The following is a 22149-nucleotide window of genomic DNA, read 5'->3' on the forward strand; positions in this document are numbered from 1 at the left end:
CCAGTCCATTCAAAGATCAACAGTATACTCAGACAAACTAAGGTTTCTAGTCCAACTAGTTACCTTTCCCAATACCTTAATAAGCTGCAGGTAACAGCTGTATCTTGAAAAAGCTAGATCTGCTGGAAAGAGGAAGTTATATATTTAGTAATTAGAAGAGGCAAAAAACTGTTATTAGGTTTAAGATTAATAGGCTATGTCCTTCGTCACACTCGTACAAGCACGTGATACATAATTTGAAACATTAGTCAGGACAGTGATTTCAACACTGGAGCCATTTTTATAGATCCTAAGAGAGTAAAGGGGAGGCAACGACACGGTGCCTGGTCGATGCTGTCTCATGGGCGCTGCTATGTTGACCAGCGCGTCTGTTTCTGGCCACCTTTGGTGCCAGGGAGCCATTTCAGGGCCACCCTCGATTATAGCTGAAGCTATTCAAAATGCTGCGGTACAGTAGCTATAATCCTAACGCAGGATGATTAGCGCCTGAGCGACCCTGAGCAAAAGCAGCGAGGCGACACTTGATCTCAGCGGGTGTAAGTCGTCCATATTGCCTTGTCGTAACATTCAGTGTCAGGAACTAGGAAGGATACCAGTTGTGATATCTATGATAGACGCTAAGAGTCGTTATATAAATCATTGACGCGATAATTAAATTTGGAGGATTATTAAACCATCGGCCTAGGAGGTGAGAATAATTATCCTTGGGACCAATTTTTCCAATAGCCAACAAAACGACCACACATCTCTAGTTCTCCCACAGCCGCCCTTGTCCGTCGAGTATAAATACAAGTGGCGTGCTAAATGCACAACTCATGCTTTGCATCGCCACTTGTCAAATTAGTCAAGTCAGGCTTAACTAAACCATGCCTACCCTATCTAACCCACCACCATTACGTCTACTCCGACTTCAAGTCGTCCACGCACTTCTTCCAGTCTATCATTCTCATATAGATGACCTCAATAATGCCAATGACAACCATCCCGGACCCAAGGCCAATCCACACGCCATTCAATCCCATTTTCAGGGGCCCCAACTCCAACCAGATTGCAAATGGTATAGCTGCTAGGTAGTTGACGCCGAAAACCACCCACGCAGCAATAGACTGTCGTCCAAGACCGCGTAGGATGCCGTTACAACCGCACAGAATAGAATCGATGACCTGGAACGCGCCTACAGCAAGCATGGCCTTGGTGGCAAGTTCTCGAACGGTCGAATCGTCCGAGAATATAAGACTAATGTGATTACGCAGAGAGACCAGAAGAGCTCCGTCGAATAGCCCAATAACAACGAAGCAGACAGAATAGAGTACAGTGGCTCGCCGAGCGGTTGGGACAAGACCTGCGCCGATCAAATGGCCGATCCGCGTGCTAACAGCCACACTGACAGAAAAAGGAATATGCCACACAACCACAGACGTCGTCGTCAAGATCGTCTGTGCAGCAAGGTGAACCGTGCTGATGTACGAGGTACTAAACGTCAAGATCTCGAACGCAGCCCACTCGGCCAGGGTGACTGCAGATCCGGCCGCAGACAGCCGGACCATCGGGCCCCATCCCCTGAAGGCATTGCGAGAGAGACCAGACCAGCACTTGTGCGACGACTTCTTCAGCAACACGATATATAGGAGGAGGAGGATCGGTCGGAGGTCGTTGGCAAGGGCCGCTCCGAGCGCAGCGCCGTCGAGGCCCATTCCTAGTTTGAAGGCAAAGAGCCAGCTCAGCAGTGCGTTGACCGGGGCGCAGACGAGCAACACGGCCATGCCGGCTTTGAAATCTCCCTGCGCCTGGAGAAAGCGCTTGCCAGCCTCGAAGGCAGCGTACCCGGGGAGGCCAATGAGGCTCACTCGCAGGAAAGAGCCAGCACTTACGGCCAGGTGATGTTGCGGGATGAACACGGCAATGATGGAGGAGGAGCAGAGCCAGACGGCACCGACGGGGACGCAGACGAGAGCCATCAGGAGAATCATCCGCTGCACGTGTAGGCCAACGCCTGTGATATTGCCGGATCCATATGCCTGGGCACAGAGCGTGTCGAGCGCAGTGGCCATGCCCTCGAAGATTGCGAGGCCGATGATGTTCATCGTCGTGACGCCGACGCTCGCCGCAGCCAGGTCATCGGTGCTGAGATGCCCGGCCACGAAAGTCGTGATGACGGTGAAGGAGTATTGGAGGAGATAGGTGGCGATGAGGGGCAGCGAGTATCCAGCGAGAAGCCGCAGCTCCGAGCCCACGCTCTCCGTCTTGGGCTTCAAGCCATCGCCATCCTCTGCATCTGAGAGCAACGGCTCCGTCTCAGCAAAGAAGCGATGCTCAGACTCCATCGCGTGGCAGACCGGGGAGCGCAGGAGGAGGCCTGGGGGACCACGGGGAAGCGAGGACGATCAGCACCTCAGAGCCCAACTGCTGGAACGGACGGGGGGCATTCCATTCCGACAGCGGTTCGTCGGCAAACCTGATTGTTAAGCGGCAGGCAGAAGCAAAATGGTTTGCGCGCGCACAACCCATGAATCCTGGAAGAATGAGCCCATTATTTCACCCCGGGAGCCAGCTTTGTGGGGCAATGCGAGTCCCCGTTTTGGTAGTGCGACGTAACGATGCAAAGCGAGCTTACCAGTTTCTGCGTAATACGTCCAATCGTCACTTGGGGTTGAACCGGGAGAGTCTTGCGAGCTAAGCTGGGCAAGGGGAGCGGAATGAGGCCATGGGCAACAGATTGGACCGCAACGTCGCGCAAGGGGCCCAAGACGTACGTAGTAAGTTACGCATATAGCACTGTTTCCCCTTTCCGCCTTGCCAGGATGACCATCGCCAGGATGCAATAATTGTTTGCTTTTTAGCTAGTTTATTACTTCTGTTAATACCGCAGGCCACTTGGGTCACGCGGCGGCCTGTCCTCGCAGTCGATCCCCGCTGGCTTCTGGCTTCCGGGTCCCTGGATTCCGATAGCCCTGCTCCAGATTCTCTTCGTACCGATCAAACAAGTTAGTCGTCAAGAGCCGAGCCGTCGCGTTACCGGGACCGGCCCGTGTCCGCGGGTCTTCCTGGCGAAGTGGACCTAGTGTCGAGTTTTGCATTTTCTAATCGGATTCCCAACCCCTGCCCTGAATAAACCCTGAATAAACACTTGCCGCGTGCCCTGTGACCCTTGTTCTTCTACTGCGGCTCGGGTATTTGCCGGGTGTTGAGAAGGGCAAAAAATACGTCGTACGGCACTTATGTTCGGATCCGCAAGTGAGTTAGCTTGAACCTACTGAGTAGTATTGTTGCATCACCCTGGTTTGACGGCCAACTTTGGATGGAGGACGCAGCTGTCACAGAGTCGCAGAGTCGTATCAGAGTCGGTACGTGCCGTCGAGACTGCAGAGATTTCGCATGCTCGGCGAACCGAAAATCCATGTTCCCGGGTGGGATGGGGCATGCACTTACTGCACAGTCACTAGAGGCATTTCGTTGCGGGGCAGTGGAATGAGGGTGTAATGATCTTTTGAGGTATTGGGTGTGATCTCTTGAAACATTGGGTGCGCGCTTGAATTCTACATCCGATACCCGGCATCTGAGGACTCATGCGAACCGGCCCGCGATGAAGACATTCTCCTATCATCGTAGTGAACCTCAAACTCGTCTCGCACCACGATGACGCCCTCCGTAAGCTTCCGCACGCTCTCACTGCCGCCCGGGCTCGCCCTTCCACTGTGCTTGGTGGTCGGCTCGCGATCCGAGTACCACGCTGAGTGCTCAGGGGACTTGCCCTTGGAGCTCATCTTGAGCGTAGTGCTGCGGGCGCTGATGTTGTGCGAGGCACCCCTGGAGCCGTCGTTAATGACCGTCAGCTCGAGGCCGCTGCGCTTGTCGCTGCTCTTGAGCTCGTAGGGGGCCTGGATAGCCGCCACGGCGGTAGAGCCGAGCAGACTGTCAATGATACCCTTGAGGCTGGGGATGCAGACGGTGAGCACAGAAAGACCGAGAGACGTTTGAAACCAAATGGTTCTCGGGACCGCCAGCCACGTGGGGTCGGAATAATCTTGGAAGAGGTATTGGGCGTTTGTGAGGCTTGGAATAGTTACGATCGGCACACTAGATGACAGGTTAGCGTACGATCGAAGCGCGCAGGGCGGGAAGACCAACATGATTCGAGTTCCAAACAAGCCCATGACAACAGCTTTCCTCCTCGTCGTGGTCTGAACATGCCACATCATGACAACCGGCAGCACGCACAGCGCGAGATCCGTGACGATATCCATCACGCCATTGTAGATGTAAATCGGGCCATAGTTGGGGCACTCTGCGTGGCTTTCTGCAAGCCACGGCGATGGCAGTGGACATTGGAACACGGTGGCGAAGACGCCGGTCACGACGCAGACGAGGACGAAGCCGGCGAGGACCATGTTGGCAAGGTTCAGCTTTCCTCGGCTGTCGATTTGCCTGATCAGGAGGCAGAGCGAGATCTTGGTGCTGCCGTTGATGAACAGGGCCAGGATCCGAGAGGTATACATCAACTGTCGAGGACGCATGTTAGTTAAAGTATATCAACTTATCGGTTGCTTCACTCACCTTGCTGTAGCGTTCGAAATCTTGCAAAGAAATATCATCTCGGTGCATCCCGAGGCCTTTATTGCACGCCGCGATGACACAAGCCGTCTGGACAAAGTAGACCACGAGCCCACCGAGCAACGTATAGTCGTAGTCCCTCATGGAGGTAATGTTGAGCCGGATCAGCAGCTTGGTTATGGTGCCCAGGATGGCGTAGATGAGAAAGACGACGGAAGCCACCACCACCAAGGCCGCATGGTCGTCCTTGGTGAGCGGGTAGAAGGCTGGCGCCGCGGGCGAGTCGGTAGACATGGTGGCAGTTGTCAGGGAATCAACATTCTTGGCCTCTGCTGTCAGTCTTGATTTCGAGCGAATGGATGGACCGGCCGTGCAAGTCAAACTGATGGCAGACTCCCCGCCAAAACCAAAGGCACCGAAGAAGGGGATCGTCGGGCGTCTATATATCGCGGCTGTGCACTCGCCGCGTGCGAACCAACAGCCCGATATCCCAGCCAAGAAAGCTTCCTTCTTCGACGCATGTCTCTCGTTTCCGCGTGGTCCGCCGCCTGCATCAGCGCCACGCCAAGGGTAAGAATGCTCCGAGACGGCCACCTACGCCACAGTATCCAATCTGCCGGGGCGAGCATGAGACGGCTCGATGGAGGTGGGGTGTTGTAGGAGGCTCGTACGCGCGTAGAAGGTTTTCACTCCGACTAGCAGGGACAGAGTCGTCGACAGGCCCGGCTCGGATGCGAGAGCGAGACGAGACGCCCATACTGGACGCCTCATATTGGACTTGGACTGGCTTACAGCGGGCCGCAGTCGTGATATTACAGTAAGATGGGGGGGTTCCCACCAAGGGTCGGGTGGTTCTGACTGCAAGCCGCGAGATTTTGTTCCAAAGACAGCTAAACGATCCAAATTATGCGTTGCCCCTGCGTGTCTACAGGGCTTCGGAGACAAGGAGCGTCCAGGAGCGAGCTCCTCCACTTTTCGGCCCCGGATGCGCCCTAGGCTACGCGCCATTGCCGCCATGGGGGTGTTCAAGGGTTGTTGGGAAGTCCCAGGTTTCTAGAGGTCCATTAATGCACTTCCAGGGAGTGTGGAGGGTCCATCTTGGCACTTCCAGGGACTAGAGAGGATCCATTCAAACACCTCCAGGGACTCTAGAGGATCCATTCAAGCACTTCCATGGTCCATCTAGTCCCAGAGTCACCACCAAGTCTCCGTCGCCTCCGACAATTGTCGTCGACACAACGCCCGCTGCCAATCGGAACTCACACACCAAGCCACAGCCCACGTCGTCTCTGCAGGCAAATACACCAAGGACCAGAGTCTCCTCCTTGTCAGGCCATGCATTCAATCTCACCGTCGCAGGCCCCGCCAGAGGCAATCGCTCCGGAGTCCGTAGAGGTGGTATCAGAGCCTCTCCACTGCCGGGGTGCATGTCGATGCATATGTACATTGATTCCTGGCCGCTGATTTGATTGCTCGCGTGGATTTCTCGCCGTTGATTAACTTCCTCGCCATCCTCTCTTAAATATTCTCCCCCAGCCAGCCACCCTCGTCCTGCAGCCACGCCTGTTCCCAACGACCACCATTGTCTCATCGACCCAGCCTCTCGGTTCTGTTGGTTCCTCGTCTCCTTCGCAATGGCCCCAGCAGACAGCATCGAGATGCAGCCCGACGGCAAGGACGTCGCCGTCGACGCCACCAAGACCGAGGATGGCGGCTCGTCCGTCTACAACCAGACGCGCACCCGCAGGGTCTTTTCCTTTTCCCAGCTGTTTGCTTTTTCCCTGACGTACATGTCGCTATGGGAGGGCATGTGCACGTTCGTATTGTCCATGACGTAAATCAAACATGTATTGTACTGACCTGGACCCAGCAACATGTACTTTGCGCTGTACAATGGCGGCCCCCAGACCTTCATCTTCAGCTTCATCATCGTCTTCTGCGGCGCCATCTCCCAGGCCGCCTCGCTCGGTGAGATGGCGTCCATCCAGCCCGTCGCCGGAGCCCAGTATCACTGGACCTACCACCTCGCGCCTCCGTCCGTCCGACGCTTCGCCACCTACGTCCAGGGCTGGGCGACGTGGTTTGGCTACATCTCGCTGCTGGCCGGCATTGCCAACGTCACCATCATCCTGCTCGAGTCCATGATCCAGCTCAACCACCCCAACTACGTCCCTGGCGGCTGGCACACGTCGGTTCTGGTCATCGCCATGTGCGTGCTCCAGGGCCTGATGAACACCTACGCCTTTGAGATGATCCCCTGGATTGAGATGGTTGCCGGTGTTTTGCACGTGTGCCTGTTTGTCGTCTTTGCTGTTGTCCTCGGTGTCATGGGCAGCCGACACGGTGGCAGCTTCTGGCTCAAGACCAACACCGTTTCCGGCTGGGATGATAGCTACATTGCCTGGAACTTGGGCATGCTCACCTGTGTGTGGAGTTTCACCGGTATGTTTCCTCCCCATTCCCGCTCCCTTCATTCACTAACTGTGACGCAGGTTTCGACAGTGCTATCCACATGAGTGAGGAGACCCGAAAGGCCAAGTCGGCCGTCCCCCGTGCCATGTTCTGGTCCATCTTCATGAACGGTGTCCTGGGCTTCATCATGGTCAACGTGCTGCTCGCTTCAATGGGTTCCATTGACGACGCCCTCAACTCGGCCAGCCCCATCCTCACCATCCTCCTCACCGTCACTGGCTCCGAGAAGGCCACCACCGCCATGATCACCGGCCTCTTCGTCATCTCTTTCAGCGTCAACCTCGCCAACATTGCGTCCGTTTCTCGTCTGACCTGGGCCTGGTCCCGTGATGGTGGCATGCCAGCCTACTTCGCCTACGTCAGCCCCAAGCACCGCGTTCCCATCCGTTCCATCGTGCTGACCGTCTTCCTCGTCTGCGCTCTCTGCCTCCTCAACATCGGCAGCTCCAGCTACGTCGCCTTCGGTGCCATTACCTCGCTGTCCTCCATGGCCCTCTACATCAGCTACGCCATCGCCATTAGCAGCATTCTGTACGCTCGCTTCAACAGCGCTGGCCTCAAGCTTGGAGAGTGGAACCTTGGTCGCTACGGATTGTACGTCAACGCTTTCGCCTTGGTTTACACCCTGTACATCATCGTCTTCCTCCCCTTCCCATCGACCCTCCCTGTCACAGCTGCCAACATGAACTACTGCGGCCCCGTCATGGTCTTTGTGCTCTTTGTTACCCTCGCCCTGTGGTTCCTCCGTGCGAAAAAGCACTGGACTGGTCCCAACCTCACCATTCTCGACTTTGTCATTGCCAACTCTTAGGCGTTTGTCAAGCAAAGTGCCTCGCATAGCAGGGCCTTGTCTAATAATTATCTGTACGATATAATGCGCGGACATAGAAACAGTAGATAGTGACATGAACCGCCATGTCTTCAAATTGAGCGTTAACTACTGCGATCTCCGAGATGCTCTACAAGATGATGACCCCTTCTCCACAAGTTGACGTGACTGTGACTCGACTGACCATCCCACGGCCCATCCATTACCCCCATCCACCACCCCCACCCATCTTTGTAGGCGAAGATTTAGCGCAGTGGACTCGTGGGGCTCCTCAGTGGCTAGTACGGGGCGTTACCCGTGTTCTTAGATGAATGTTGCGTCACCAGATTCAAGCTGGAGGAAAGATGACAACCAATTAGTGACGGGGCTCATTCCAAGGGTCTCTTTCTTTGGCGGATACTCGATCTTGACCACATTAAAGCTACAATGGGGCGTCGTTGTCTCAGCCATGCGGCAGTATCCGCCTAGAAAGGCTTAATCCGGCGCTAGATTCATGCGGGAATAAAATGCAGCGTGGGATGAAATTAACTACGTGTCGCCGATTATTACTCTCAGAACCCGACCAGAGATTCAAAGAAGCAATGCTGTACCAACGCCATATTTGTGTGGCTTGGTCCGTCGCGAACATCCTTTCCAGTCTGGGAGATAACTGAGGAAAGTAGTGGATACTTGTGGATATGCCTCATCATGTATTTCAGTGGCGTTCAAGGGTCTACAGTGAGTTTCGGTGGCGCAGATGACGACATATAGGGTAAGTCACATTTGGAAGAAAAGAGAATGAAAAATGAGACACATGACACTAAGTGAGTGCATTGATGTCTGAGACTAGATCGAACAGAGTAGTCATTTTCTTTCTTTTTTTTCTATCAATGTCTAGACTGTTGTCAGCCCCCTCATGAGACAAGTAATACCTAGCTAGTGTTAAGATCAGGCTCGGGAATCCGGAGTTCAGGCAGAGGCGGGCTAAACCCGGGCTGTTCGTCCTCATACTTCTTTTAATAATAATTAGCAATGTGTATGACAGCAGCCAAAGGGGGTACTGTTTCTTGGTGGGAGATACATTAGTACCGGCCGGGCTGGGGACGGGGAGTGTATGAGGCCCTGCAAGAAAATTCAAGACATACGGAACTGGGTCTTGACCAGGTAAAGGAGTAGGTATGTTTGTTTCTGAACACTTGATTCAGTGCCTCACAGTGCAGCCTACGAGAAGGGAAGGACAAACTACGACAGGAGCTGCGGCGACAACTTGGTCAAGATCACAAGGCAAGATAGGAAATTAATCTCTAATAGCGGCCACTGCGATACTGATGCTGGCATGGCCAACTTTTAGCTCCTCCATCGCAGTCGCTTAAACTTGAATCTCTCTTAGAGCTATGGCTCGTTCTGTCCTTTTGGACCCGTCGTAGGCTTGTTGGTATATGCAGAGGTCTCAACTAGCTCGTGGTGTGATACACGACTGAAATATCCACAAAGCCTCTGGAGGAGCACTAAGATGCCCAATATTTCCATTTGACATCGCTCCGACGATTATGCTTCCATTAGCACTGCCATCATACTCAATCTTACTGTGCGACCCTTTTCTATTAGTGCAATGTGCCCTTGTTCATCGGGCAGTCCGGATGCACGGCAGTATGCTGTCTAGCCCTGTGCAACGACAATGATTCTACTAGAATCGATTTATTTTGCCTTATTATACCCACTTCGCAAATGGCGTATTGGAATTTTGGAATATGCGCAGTAAATTCCAGCATCATCCTGTTCCTGTTTAGACTTGGTGGTGCGAATCATGAATATTTTTATTTATTTTTAGCCCGTCCAGGACTTCACATGGTAGAGGCTACACAGTTGTCAATCTTCCACGTCACAAAACCAACAACCTCGCTCGTAGAACTGCATAGACCTCCTTATACCCTTGCAACACCAAAATGTTGAGTTCGGATAGTTGGCGACGCTTGTTTGATGCTTGTTTGATGAATAAGCTAGCCCACCGCTAGTCCTAGTTTATCTACCGGGCCAGTCAAAACGTCACCGGGCCCATATAATTGAAAGTCAGACTATCTGGCCCTTGATAAAAAACCTGCGGTCAGGAGTCAGCCAGCGGTGTGATCTGATCTTCCAAGTTTCAATCCTTCAAACCACGGCCTCTTTTTGATTTCCCTGGCCTTCGTCTCCCTCATCTCATCACAATGGCCTCCGGTATGGAATGCCTCAAGCTCACCAGCAAGAATCTGCCCTTGATCTCCTCGCAGCAGAGCAACGAAAAGGTCCAGATCCCTACGTACGCCCGGGATGACGTCAAGGAGGGAATTGTCCACGTCGGCGTCGGCGGCTTCCACAGAGCTCATCTGGCCGTATATGTCGATCAATTGCTGCAGAAGCACGGCGAGCGCAACTGGGCCATCTGCGGCGTCGGTCTGCGTCCCAACGATGCTGCCATGCGCGATGTCTTGAACGCTCAGGACCATCTGTACACCGTCATTGAGCGCTCCGCCAAGGGCAGCCGCGCCAAGGTCGTCGGCAGCATCAATTCGTTCCTCTTCGCGCCCGACGACCGCGAGGCCGTCATTGCCAAGATGGCTCACCCGGACACTCACATTGTGTCGATGACCATCACCGAGAGCGGCTACTACTACAACGAAAACACCCACGAGCTGCAGGCTGAGCATCCCGACATCCAGCACGACATTGACCCGGCCAACGAGAACGCGCCCATCAGCACCTTTGGATTCCTCTACGCTGCGCTGGCCCGGCGTCATGAGCAGGGCATGAAGCCCTTCACCGTCTTGTCCTGTGACAACATGCAGCACAACGGCTCCATCTCCCGCCGCATGCTCGAGTCGTTTGCTCGTCTCCGCAACCCGGAGCTGGCCAAGTGGATTGTCGAGGAGGGAGCTTTCCCCAACGCCATGGTCGACCGCATCACTCCCGTCACCTCGCAAGCCGACATCAAGTCGCTGGCCGACAACTTTGGCATCGAGGACGGTTGGCCCGTCGTGACGGAGCCCTTCATGCAGTGGGTTGTCGAGGATAAGTTCTGTGATGGCCGCCCGCCGTTTGAAAAGGTCGGCGTCCAGGTCGTCCATGATGTGCACGACGTCGAGCAGTTTGAGAAGCACAAGCTGCGTCTTCTCAATGCCAGCCACTCCGCCATGGCTTACCCGGGTCAGCTGGCCGGCTTCAAGTACGTCCACGAGGTCATGGAGCACCCCATCTACCGCAAGTTCGTCTGGCAGATGATGCAGGAGGAGGTCAAGCCCCTGCTGCCCGAGATCCCCGGCGTCGACATTGACGAGTACTGCAAAACGCTGACCGAGCGCTTCTCCAACCCCACCATCATGGACCAGATTCCCCGTGTTGCCCTCAACGCCTCGGGCAAGATCCCTCAGTTCATCATGCCTTCCATTGCCGAGCAGATCTGGGTGTCCGGTCCCTTCCGGCGCCTGTGTTTCGTCGCTGCTGGCTGGTTCCGTTACATCAACGGTGTTGACGACGCGGGCAACACCTTCGAGGTCGAGGATCCCATGCTCGAGCAGCTCCAGGCCCTGGCAAAGGCAGGTGGCAATGATCCCCGCCAGTTGCTCAGCATCAAGATGCTGTTCGGTGACGACTTGCGAAACGACCAGCGCTTCCTTGACGAGGTCTCCAAGGCTATGGAGCTTATTGCCAAGGACGGCGTGATGGCAACTCTTCCCAAGTACGTCGACTAAACCACATCGGAGACGTTGTGGTCGACTTGTTACGCTATAGACGGAGTTTGATGTTATAATGAGTACGGATACACTGGACTAGAAGAAATATGTCATGAGTTTCATAGAGTTCGTCGTCATTGGATCCATTTGATGACTGATGCGAAATGCGACTTATAAGAGTTTGATGAATAGAGCAGAGGTGAAGCAAAGGTCCAGTCTTTCCTAAAGCTTAGTATAGAGTAGAAGGGGTGCGATGTATGATGGAGTGGATCTGGACGTTGTAGTGTAGATCAGGGTCTGGGAACATATAGAAAAGGTAGATATGAGCACCGAAATGTATGACAGCTGCTGAGTATCATATCTACCTGCACGCGTTCCTTGTGACTATAGTACGGTGATCAAGTATAACCGCTCCAGCGGATAAGCAGTCGGAGCTGCACTTCATTAGACGAGGGACTCCGCAACGATAAACACACTCGGTGACCATAGCCCAGTACCTGCTAATAACCATTACCAGACGTGACCACTCATTGCTCACCCGTCCTGTTCCTACTGGATCATAAGCCCCGCCATCCCGCTCGCCCCATACTGATCCCCTTAGTAAACGCCCCGCTGCCGTAGACATGGATTCCAACAGTTGATGCAAGAGTGGAGTGGAGCAGACGAGCTTGAAATTACGGAGCTGCAAAGCTCGTTCTTGATATTCTATCCATTCTAAACTAAGTATACATTTGAATACAACCCGTAAACATCATGACTTCATCCAGCATAGTCGTTCATTCGATCCTCAATCAACACGTTTCAACACCGTCTTCGCGCCCGTGCTAGACACGCTCTCCAACCGTCCATCAACAATTTCCAGGACAAACTCATCCATTGGACCGAAAAAGTCGAGGTTCATCCAGGAAAAGGTATTATCAAACAAGCTCTTCTTACCGCCTTCCACCGTCGCACGGGGGAGCGGAGTCCACGGCTGGCCGAGCATGCGGTACGCCAGGCGTATCGTCCCGTTGGTCTTGTACAGTGAAGCCAAGGATCGTGAGTACGAGTTGGGGCCGGTTGGGTAGAGGCGTGCTGAGATGTTGGCGGGCTTGGTGGCTCCGAGTAGGATTGCGCGGCTCTCGGTGCCGTTTATGTAAAACGACTCCAAGCCTAGTCCGGGACGGCCTTCATCGACTGTTATGGTGAGGTTGGTTCCCTCTGCCGTCTCGTCGACAAACGTTCCCGCAAAGTTGCGTCTGCCATTCTGAGCCGCAGCGTGCTCCATGGCGGGAATGAAGGTCTCGCCGACGAGGTCGCGAAGGGGCCAGCGAGCCGAGGACGCGGTCGCACCAGCAATCAAGATGGAGTACCCAATGCCGTGGTCCGGCGAGAGGGCGAAGATGCAAGTGTAGTCTCCGTTGCCGCCCGCTTTGGTGTAGAGGTCCGACACACGAGTGCGGTTCGAGCCCGGCGTCACAGGAATCATGAGGCGGGCTATTTCCCAGGGCGCACCAACGAGCTCGACTAGAGATCCGGTGCCGCTGAGAGGCTTCATCCAGGCCCGTGTAGTAGCCGCAGAGAGCAGCTCGGAGTTCAAGATGGAAAGACCGGCGGTGCGAAGATCTGCGCCGTTGGAGTAAATACCACCCGATCTGCAGGTCAGGTCAGTGTTTGAAGCATAAGGAGAAAGGAGAGGAGAAAGTACTTACGGCGTGACAATTGGAATCTCCAGGCCCCATGAAGATGTGTTGGAGAGAGGCAACCGATTAATGGCGTTGACATCTGTGCCATTCGGCACTGTGGTCGACATGTTATGGAGTCCCAATGGGTTGAAGACACTCTGCTGCAATGCATCCTTGTAAGAGCGTCCCGACAGGCGCTCAAGTACGACACCTAGGAGAGCGAATCCTGTATCGGAATACACCGCATTTCGGAATGGGGAGATCACGGGGCGCTTCTTGCGCATAAACTCTAAGAGCACTAAGTAGCAGATGATTAGCGGATGATCGCCGGGGGATAAGGCATTAGAATTACCTGGAGTGGTGAAATCGGATAGACTGTCGTGTTGTTGTAGAAGGTCTGATAACAGTTAGCTTAGCTATTCTCGGAGACGAAGAGAGAAAACCAACCTCCTGCTCCCCCGGAACCAGCTTGCTGGGACGCAAGAGCTCCGACCGTGACGTCCTCCCAAACGATGCGATCCAGAGAATCACTAGACGGGTTTCCCGCGAGCTCAGGGAGATATCTCGTCACAGGGTGGCTGAAGACCTCCATACCCGCCGTAGCGAGGATTGCGTAGACGGTGAAGATCTTGCTCACGCTGCCGAGGCGGCCAATCGTCTGGTCGTTGAGCTCGCCGCACGTCAGCGTGACGTTCTGGCCCTCGCCGACGTGGTAGTAGTTGAAGAGCGACTTGTTGGTCGCCGCGGAAAAGACGTCGACGGCAAAGACCAGGTCGGTGCGGTTGAGCGTACCCGCCGAGAAGAGGCCCTCCATCAGGCCGGGGAATTCTGCTTTGGCGGAGCGGATGGCTTTGGAGTCGGAGGGATCGAAGTTGGCGCTGAAGGATGGGCCTAGGAGGGGCATGTCGGCTGTGAAGGCGACGCTTGCTGCTGTGCCGGCCGCAAAGGCCAGGAGAGGCGTGATGAATGTGTTGTGAAGAAGCATTTTGAGCTGAGATTTACAACCTGCAATCTGTAGATTGTTGTTGTTGCTCTTGTATGAGAAGCGTGTCTTGACTCGGTTGAATTCATTCTCATCAACGGACCACGCCCGTGCCTTATATACTATCATTCATGACGACGACTGCGGTCGTACACGATCGTCATTTCCAGCCAAGCCACGGCATTAACCGTTTACGGTCTCTTGTGTCGCTATGACTTGGCAGACCCGAGGCGGTGTCCAAGCGAACGCGCGTGCGTCGCGGCGATCAGCGACATGAGATCGAGCGGCGAGATTTACACGGGAATAAACAAAACTCGTTCTCCAATTAGAAACGGCGGCGAGGCGGTAGTATCATGTTGTTTCACAGCCTAGTCTACGCCTTGCTCTGCGTTGGCCTTAACACCGACGTCGAAGTCCCACTGAGTGCCTTGCAAATCGCAGGCTGCCAGATGATTAATTTCCGGCGCTTCGCAATTGGTCTGATCGTATCACGTAATTCACAGTGTCAAGCGATCTTCGTTGCTCCGCCTCTGGAAGCGCTGCATATGGCTCCATCGAGTTAGTGCAGCTTCCAGCCGTCTCATTAACGTGTGACGTCAATGATGTCATAAATACAATGAGAATGAGATGCAGGTATCGTGGGGCGATGGATCGTGGGGCAATGAATCGACCCGATTGGAGCTTGGCCGTGTTTTACTGCCATCGCCAAGTCGAAATATCAAGGCGGGCGTCCGCAGCGAAACGGACGGGAATGGGTCCAACCCCATCATTGGTTCATTTGAACTGCGCAATTGTCAGTCAATTGTGTCATGGAGTTGGTGTTTTTGCGGCTTATATGGGAGCTCACCTCTTATGATCCATGTTAGGGTCTAGACCCAGACATTCAGACTCTGTCAAGCTGCCCCCAACGCTCTCGCTCTGAGCTTGAGATTGCCCGGCGTTGATCTATTGTGTTGGCACTTTGCCTTGCCGGCGACTGATATCAAATCTTGATATCGAGGAATTTCACCTAGATTATGCAATTGTTGTTGTCGAGTTGTCTTTACAACCAGACATACTGACCACCATGTCCAACCCCCAAAGTGGTTTGAGGGGACTGTATTCCATCAACCTGACGAATACTTCACCCTACCACCTAGCCACTATGGCCGGCAAGTGCAGGATCCCAGACAATCTCCTGAGCCTCGCTGACAACAGGCACATTACTCAACCCATCTCCCTGCGTCCCAAGCCCATGCATCGGCAGCAGCCGCTGCTTTTTCACCTGATAGATATCCTGCGCAATGCGCTTCACCTGCATCCCCAAGTGCGCGGCCGCCGGCCAGACCTGCGCGTACTCGCTCAGCACGCCGATGCTGAGGCGGATGCGCTGCCGGAGGTTGTCGTCATTGTGCGGCACAAACGAGAGCGTCCACTCGCTCAGGTGGATCGTCGCGGCGAGCGTCACCATGTAGGCGAAGAAGTGCGTGTGGGTGAGCAGCGACACGCGGTGCCCGATCAGCTTGCTCAGCTCGTTGGCCGACCGGATCGTGTGCTTGGTGTGCGCGTTGAAGGCGTCGCTCGACACGGCCGGCGTGGTGGGCGCGCACGCGTCGATGTAGCTCGTGAGCGAGGGGTCGAGCTGCGAGTGCGGCTGGTGCAGCAGGATGGAGATGGCGTGGGCCATCATGAAGGCCTGGAACATCATCTCGTCGAACTTGCCGTCCTTGTAGAGCATGTTGCTCTTGGACGTCGGGAGGTGCATGCGCCAGTTGGCCAGGAGCACGTCGAACTTGGCGAGGTTCTTGTCCTTGGGGCCGAAGACGGTGGGTGTTTGGATGAACTTGCCGAGGTAGCAGGCGCATTGGATGCGGTAGGCAAAGGATGAGAATCCGGCGCTGTCGTCCAAGAAGGTGATGTTGTCCATGTCTTCCAAGTGGAGTGGCTGGGGGATATACTAAGATGGGTTAGTAAGGAGGTGAAGGAGAAGAACGATGAACATACGCCTGAGAGAAACTCGTGCTCCTCGCACGGCAGGGCCACATCGGATTCAACTTCATACAACGAAAACTTGGTAGACCGATGAACTCCTGCAATCATGGCATCAACGATGTAAAGGTCCCACCAGGTCCTCCGCCAGCTCTCTTCAAGCACAGGCATGCCTTGACCGTTGAACTCGGCAAACCATCGTTTATTGAGGCCAATGTGAAGCGAGACAGCTCGAATATCAACCAACAGGGCGTGGACCTTGTCTCGTTGGCGATGGCCGTCAAGTCCAAGAATCAGAAGCAGCAAGCATTGGACTATGAAGCCATCCTTGGGCATGTCGGGCTTGTAGACAAGCCGGTAGGCATAGTCGAGAAGCCTGGCACATGTCGAAGGCGTGTCGACGAAGATGGCGCCAATCCAGCGCATAACAGCCACCAGTGGCTCGATGGTGGGTTGGCCAGGGGCTAGGGGGAGGAGGTAATCCTTGGGCAGGACAAAGGGATGGGCGGCATGGAAGTTGTAATAGAAGGATTCAATGTATCGATCCCTATAGGTAGGGTTTTGGGTGGGAAGGGCGACGGCATAGTTCAAGGCATCGACGGAAAAGGCGTAGGTATGATCAAAGGCGAGATTATAGTGGCTGCTGGGGGCCGACGTCTCAGAGTAAATGGAATAGTCAAGACCGAAATCCGGGAAGACGGGGGTGGTATTGAAGGCAGAAGGCAGAAGGCTGCCAGACGAGGGTACGGAGACGGGGGCGTGAGAATTAATGCTGACCGCAGGCGGGCCGTAGGTGGTATAAGTAGAAGTAGCTGGGCGGGCCGGCCTCAGCGTGAGGCTCCTGTTGGGCAGCTTCTTGCGGGACGGGCCCTTGTAGCCACGGCGAGATGCGATGTATACGCAGTCGGAGCCGGAGGTGGTGCAGCGGGAGCAAGGCCGGCGACCATCACACTTGAGGTGTTTTGTGCGCTGGCGTGGGGGCGGGATTGGTTAGCTTCTGGAGTTGAGGACAGCGCGTATAGGCGTATAGACGTATAGACGGATATAATATAAACTCACACATGCTAGACAGGCAGACGGCACGGCGGGGACTGAACGAGACGACGACGATGACGCGCCTCCTCCGTCGTCGTTCCGGCGCATCGTCGACGACGAGCCCAACGACGGCGGGACCTCGGCGCTCATGCCCATGTCGTTACGCGGATAGGACCGTACGGCGGACAACAGGCCGCGGGCATCAAAGAGGATGGCGGCGGCGGACGATTGAATCGAACGACGGACTGAACGGGCTTCGAGAAGTTGGGTGCGGCGACGAACGAACGACGCGTGAGCTAAGAATCCGCTTCAGCTCCAGGGGTTTCAAGCCACATATGTACTGTGCGGTACGTGGTGTGTCCGCGGAACGGGATTAGCGCTGCGGCAACGGTTCGAGGTAGCTGCTACGCTGGGGGATGTAGTTTGAGTGTATTTATATCTCGTTCTGGGGCTGAGGGGTGGTGGTGGTACCAGGGAGGTACACACAGCCCCGCTGGATGTACAAGGTGTTCGACCTGCCAGTTGCGAGGCGGAGGATTTCCAGGGGCGTCAAGGGGGCAAGTCAAAGCGTCGGCAATGGGAGAGGGATGCTTGGTGGTGGGTGGACATGAACTGAGAGATACGTGCCGTTTGTAGATAGGGCGATGGCGGATTGTTAAGGGTTGCGTATCTGGCGTGTCGAGGGTGTCACGACTTGAATAAAAGCTTCTATCCTGACCGAACCCATCCACCATGTCAATCCTGCTGCGCAAAGAGCACACACACTCTCTCTCTCATCTCGCCGACTCAACAATCCCCGCGTGGCGGAGGTGCGCTGGCGAGATTGCCCATTGCTCCCGACATGGATCCTCCCTGTCCGCCGCCTGTTTCCACGTCTCAATTCAGCTTGATTGAACCGTCCCCTGCAGCCCGGACTTGCCGACATGATTCCCCGATAGGTGGACGAGTGCCGGTGGAGGCTCATCTTACGGGGGCTCAGAGCGCTAGCCGGTCCCTATAGGGCGGCCTTCCCAGATCATGTCAATCTTAAACATCGGGCTGTGTGCTGTAGCGTCCTGTCGGCGTCCAGTTTGAAGCCTTTGATGGGCTGGATGTGCTTATCGCCATTGTTATCCTCAGCCTTCTTTCTCCCTGCTTCGCCCCCACCGTCCCATCTTTTGGCGCTGTTTTCCCTCCGAAGCTTCGCAACCACTACTAATTTTAATCCAGCCGGGGAATTCTCATTCGATCGAGACATCCAATATGGCGTAATTTTACCATACAGCCTTACCGCCTACAAATATACTATTAATAAACATTTAGCCATCATTCCAATGCCGATGCGATGCTTGATGAGCCACTCCGAACATGTGGCTCGCCCTGTGGCACAGAATCCCCATCTAGCATTCCTACCCTAGATCCATTGCCTCGGTAATCTGCCATTTAGGTTTTATTCATATCTGCCATGCTGGATCCTTATCGATAAACCACGACGGACGGGATAATGCCGGAAAATATGGTGCCATTTTTCTAAAGTTCGGATCAGTTTGCGGTATGACAGCGAATTTTTCCGAACAAGTCAAGTGCTTTCCGTAACGATCTTCCCCCTGTCAATCGACCCGAGCAAGACATCACGCAAGAATTGTGTAAAAACGTGACAAGAGTTACTATACTGGGACACAATGCTTTTTCCAATGATTTCATGGCAAAATTAGCTTTGGTGGGTGGTAGCATTACATCTTACGTATATCTCTCAGAAATGTCATCTTTAATTCGATACAATTCGAATAGGCTTCATATCTTACTGGTTTCAATTGTAAACTACATTTCTCAATTAATGTCACTGATTGTGTTTTTCACAAAAGCCAACAACAGCCATTCTACCAAACTTGGTTGAAGAACCATCGTCGAGCTATTGTGTGCAAGGAATAATTCGTATGGTTTGTAAACGAGGTCGTCGTAGAAAATTAGCCGTACCTCGTCTCATATCCCCCCTCTTATCGCCCAGGCGCAATAAAATTGAACTCCTCAAGTCGTATCTTATTCCTGTAAATCATTTCCCTCTAGCTTGCTTAATTAAAATCCATCCCAATCGCAAATTTGCCAAAAAACTTCCAACGCCATTCAGATTACACACGGGATCAAGGCTCCCTTCCTCTTGATCGATGCGCTCTGTATCATACAGGACTTGGCGGAGGATTGGGACCATGAGTCTATCCTGATGGGCGAGCTGTATGCGCATGCTGTCTGCATGATTTTGGCGACTGGTGATCATGGTGCCCAACGCAAATCCAATCTGGAGCACGCACAACGCAAACTACAAAAGCCCAGAGGAGTATAGGACTGAATCTCTTCAATCTTCTGCGCTGGCGGGGATATGCAGAGGGTTTCAACTCCTCCTCGAGTCTCAAGGTTCCGAACTTAGACAATTGGTCAAGTTCCACAAGAGCTGGTATGAGATGGTTGAGCAGTATGCAGGGCGGAATCTGACAAAGGAGAGCGACAAGATCCCTGCCTTACTCGGGGTAGCCGACTTTATCGAGAAAAGCTCCGCTTGGGAATGCATTGCAGGCTTATGGTGGGAATGCCTATCCATAAACCTGCCTTGGAATGTCAAGACTGCAACCGGCTCGGCGAGGTCATCATTTCCCGCGCCGACCTGGTCTTGGGTGTCAATACGAGGTGGAGTTGAGACACAATTACAACACGTCAAGACAGAGTCACAAAACACTACGATACACTATCTTATGTCCTTCCAGGGCTGTGAGAATATTAGCCGGCACAATTGGCGGATCACCAATGCTGGGCTCAAGATGCCGGCTCGAATTTGTGACTTCTCCAAGTTTAACCCTCAGGTCATCTTAGATCGCCCCGATGCTGAGCCGGAGGTCTCACTGACTAGGAGTGAAGCCTATGTACCTATGCTCAAATTTGATGGAGTTAGCACGACGGAGCGAGAAAGCTCTGAGATCCACGGCCTGATTGTCAAGCGCACGTTATATCTTCGCGATGACTTCGAACGAATTGGGAACTTTTCAATGTAGATCCCAAGTAAGTTGTCGGAGGTGTTCAAGCGCATGTATTGTCAGCTGAAAAAAAATCATTCTTGTCTAGGTATCGGGGCGGCTGATACGAATCTCAGCCGTCTGATATTTCACTTGTCGGATGCAGGTGGCCTTAATGTAGAAGAAGAAATATATTCGGCTCAAACTTATTGTACAGGTAGACTATCTTAGTTGTATTACATTTCCGCCTTGTGGTTGGAACCGGGGATACCACCAAACTCCTGCACCTCCTCCAATGTCTCCTTGAGGATGGCCATACCCTTCTCCAGCTCCTCGTCGGTAATGGTCAGAGCAACTCCAAGGCGAACACGGCCGGGTTGAGAGTACATCAAAGCACCCTTCTGGTAAGCAAGTCTGGCGATTCGGCGAGCAGTAACACCCTTAAAAGACTCGTCGAGGATGATGTTCATGTCTCCACCTCGGGATGTGTAGAAGTGGACAAAGGGGATCTTCCAGGTCGATGTCTCTTCCTTCCACTTAGTCTGGATAGTCAGAGCACGCTCGATCAACTTCTCCTCATCCATGATCTCCAGAGTGGCCAGAACCGCAGCATTGGCCTGAGGAGCCATGGCGAAGGTGCTAGCTGATTGGTAGGGCTTGACGAGGGTCATGACCTCGTTGCTTCCGAGAACGAAAGAAGCCGGGTACGCTCCTCCGCTGATGGACTTGCCCATGGTAACCATGTCGGGCTTGTTCTCAGGGCCCATCCACTCGGAGCTGAGGAACTTGCCAGTCTTGCCAGCACCCTGGCGGACCTCGTCGGAAATGAAGAGGACGTTGTATTTCTTGCAGATCTGTCGAACTTCAGTGGCAAACTTGAGCTCCTCCTCGAAGGTCCTGCATGCTGTTAGTAAACATGAGCCAGCAAGATGGGAACCTCTGGACACGAGGGAAATAGCTACTTACTCTGTGAGACCGTGGAAGCACTCCATAATAACAGCGGCCACACGGCCATGGTATTCACTCAGAACGGCCTCAAAGTCCTCAGAATGCAGGTATCGAAGGACCTTTCCGGTACCGGGGTGGACGTTGGTGATGTTCTTGCTAAACACACCATACTCTGCCTAAGTTAGAAGATGTGGAAGGAGGAATGTACAGAGGACTCACCATGCTGGTCGAGGGGCTCCATGATGGGCCAGACACCGGCAGTAAGACCGTGGTAGTTCTCTGAAGTTCCAAGAACCAGAACATCTTCGGGAGAGATGCCCTTGTGGGTGATGCCCCATTTGCGGGCAATCTTGCAAGCAGTATCGGCTGCCTCAGCTCCAGTGCACATGGGGGTGATCTTGTCAAAGCCAAGTCGGGTGCAGAGCTCTTTGGCAACCAAGGGCCACTGGACCGAGTGAGTAGACATGTTGGCAAGGGTGACTATAGAAATAATTAGGGACAGTCATCGCGAAACAGGAGAAGAGGACTCACTAGTTTGCACAGACTCGGTGACGGCCTTGACAAGCTTGGGGTGGCAGTGGCCCAGGTTGGTTGCGCTAAACATGCAAATAAAGTCAATCAACTCCCTGCCGTCGACATCCTGTTTAATGGTTAGAAGATGATCATGCCGACTTTCGGAACCAAATATGGCTGGAGCACTCACCACAAGAGTCGAGCCCTTGCCGGATACCATAAAGCCGGGGAGAGAGCCGAAAGCGCCGACAGCGTAGTCCTCCTCCATCTTGAGGAGTTCGAGCGTCTTTTCAGACAGTTGCTCTCCGGTTTTGGACGCCATTGTAATGATGTGTGGTGTTGTTGGGGTGTTTGAGGCGAGTGGCGAGGAATAGAGAGATGAGAGTGCGATTGCAGAGGAATGAGAAGAGTGTGAGTGTGATGAGGATGGGAAAGAGAATATTGACTGAATATGCCATGCTTTATATATATATGTCTTTCCGCGATGCTCTTCCCGACGACATCCAAATGTCCA

The 22149-nt window shown here is 53.7% G+C and overlaps 8 protein-coding genes across 8 annotated transcripts; 3 read left to right on the forward strand and 5 right to left on the reverse strand.

Annotated features, from left to right (window-relative positions):
* Window positions 1–481: 481 nt before the first annotated feature.
* Window positions 482–2803, reverse strand: BGZ61DRAFT_449370 (mate-domain-containing protein). The gene has a single exon (XM_046245606.1). The coding sequence runs from the start codon at window positions 2322–2324 to the stop codon at window positions 900–902; it is 1425 nt and encodes a 474-aa protein (XP_046106334.1). The 5' UTR covers window positions 2325–2803; the 3' UTR covers window positions 482–899.
* Window positions 2804–3536: 733 nt separating this feature from the next.
* BGZ61DRAFT_348704 (uncharacterized protein) lies at window positions 3537–4845 on the reverse strand (the record flags this gene model as incomplete). The annotated part of the gene is made up of 3 exons (XM_046240086.1): window positions 3537–4077; window positions 4129–4499; window positions 4555–4845. 3 exons carry the CDS (start codon window positions 4843–4845, stop codon window positions 3537–3539), a joined length of 1203 nt encoding a protein of 400 aa, XP_046106335.1.
* A 1186-nt stretch (window positions 4846–6031) lies between these two features.
* BGZ61DRAFT_449374 (amino acid/polyamine transporter I) lies at window positions 6032–7988 on the forward strand. Its single transcript, XM_046245607.1, has 3 exons — window positions 6032–6367; window positions 6422–6993; window positions 7044–7988. The coding sequence occupies exons 1-3, from the start codon at window positions 6186–6188 to the stop codon at window positions 7832–7834; spliced, it is 1545 nt and encodes a 514-aa protein (XP_046106336.1). The 5' UTR covers window positions 6032–6185; the 3' UTR covers window positions 7835–7988.
* A 1917-nt stretch (window positions 7989–9905) lies between these two features.
* On the forward strand, window positions 9906–11922 carry BGZ61DRAFT_449375 (mannitol dehydrogenase domain-containing protein). Its single transcript, XM_046245608.1, has one exon. The coding sequence runs from the start codon at window positions 10039–10041 to the stop codon at window positions 11557–11559; it is 1521 nt and encodes a 506-aa protein (XP_046106337.1). The 5' UTR covers window positions 9906–10038; the 3' UTR covers window positions 11560–11922.
* Window positions 11923–12328: 406 nt separating this feature from the next.
* BGZ61DRAFT_531279 (beta-lactamase/transpeptidase-like protein) lies at window positions 12329–14190 on the reverse strand (the record flags this gene model as incomplete). Its single annotated transcript, XM_046253683.1, has 4 exons — window positions 12329–13175; window positions 13233–13503; window positions 13558–13602; window positions 13653–14190. The coding sequence occupies 4 exons, from the start codon at window positions 14188–14190 to the stop codon at window positions 12329–12331; spliced, it is 1701 nt and encodes a 566-aa protein (XP_046106338.1).
* A 1132-nt stretch (window positions 14191–15322) lies between these two features.
* On the reverse strand, window positions 15323–17298 carry BGZ61DRAFT_348428 (uncharacterized protein; the record flags this gene model as incomplete). The annotated part of the gene is made up of 3 exons (XM_046240057.1): window positions 15323–16123; window positions 16171–17124; window positions 17215–17298. The coding sequence occupies 3 exons, from the start codon at window positions 17296–17298 to the stop codon at window positions 15323–15325; spliced, it is 1839 nt and encodes a 612-aa protein (XP_046106339.1).
* A 2144-nt stretch (window positions 17299–19442) lies between these two features.
* Window positions 19443–20213, forward strand: BGZ61DRAFT_476729 (uncharacterized protein; the record flags this gene model as incomplete). Its single annotated transcript, XM_046248826.1, has 1 exon — window positions 19443–20213. One exon carries the CDS (start codon window positions 19443–19445, stop codon window positions 20211–20213), a length of 771 nt encoding a protein of 256 aa, XP_046106340.1.
* Window positions 20214–20352: 139 nt separating this feature from the next.
* Window positions 20353–22055, reverse strand: BGZ61DRAFT_418078 (pyridoxal phosphate-dependent transferase). The gene is made up of 5 exons (XM_046243423.1): window positions 21826–22055; window positions 21654–21762; window positions 21342–21602; window positions 21141–21294; window positions 20353–21071 (listed from the first exon to the last, which is right to left on the reverse strand). Exons 1-5 carry the CDS (start codon window positions 21955–21957, stop codon window positions 20411–20413), a joined length of 1317 nt encoding a protein of 438 aa, XP_046106341.1. The 5' UTR covers window positions 21958–22055; the 3' UTR covers window positions 20353–20410.
* Between the last annotated feature and the right edge of the window lie 94 nt (window positions 22056–22149).

Source organism: Ilyonectria robusta (assembly GCF_021365365.1).
Source record: "Ilyonectria robusta strain PMI_751 chromosome Unknown BGZ61scaffold_7, whole genome shotgun sequence".
In the NCBI taxonomy this organism is placed as follows: domain Eukaryota; kingdom Fungi; phylum Ascomycota; class Sordariomycetes; order Hypocreales; family Nectriaceae; genus Ilyonectria; species Ilyonectria robusta.

Excerpts from the sequence above, each read along its gene's own strand:
- BGZ61DRAFT_449375 (XM_046245608.1), top strand. The coding sequence starts at position 10,039 with ATGGCCTCCGGTATGGAATGCCTCAAGCTCACCAGCAAGAATCTGCCC.
- BGZ61DRAFT_418078 (XM_046243423.1), bottom strand. The coding sequence starts at position 21,957 with ATGGCGTCCAAAACCGGAGAGCAACTGTCTGAAAAGACGCTCGAACTC. Across the intron at positions 21,763-21,825 it reads GCAAGGGCTCGACTCTTGTG|GATGTCGACGGCAGGGAGTT; the intron begins GTGAGTGCTCCA and ends ACCATTAAACAG. Across the intron at positions 21,072-21,140 it reads TGCTTCCACGGTCTCACAGA|GACCTTCGAGGAGGAGCTCA; the intron begins GTAAGTAGCTAT and ends AACAGCATGCAG.
- BGZ61DRAFT_449370 (XM_046245606.1), bottom strand. The coding sequence starts at position 2,324 with ATGGAGTCTGAGCATCGCTTCTTTGCTGAGACGGAGCCGTTGCTCTCA.
- BGZ61DRAFT_449374 (XM_046245607.1), top strand. The coding sequence starts at position 6,186 with ATGGCCCCAGCAGACAGCATCGAGATGCAGCCCGACGGCAAGGACGTC. Across the intron at positions 6,368-6,421 it reads CTATGGGAGGGCATGTGCAC|CAACATGTACTTTGCGCTGT; the intron begins GTTCGTATTGTC and ends ACCTGGACCCAG. Across the intron at positions 6,994-7,043 it reads CTGTGTGTGGAGTTTCACCG|GTTTCGACAGTGCTATCCAC; the intron begins GTATGTTTCCTC and ends ACTGTGACGCAG.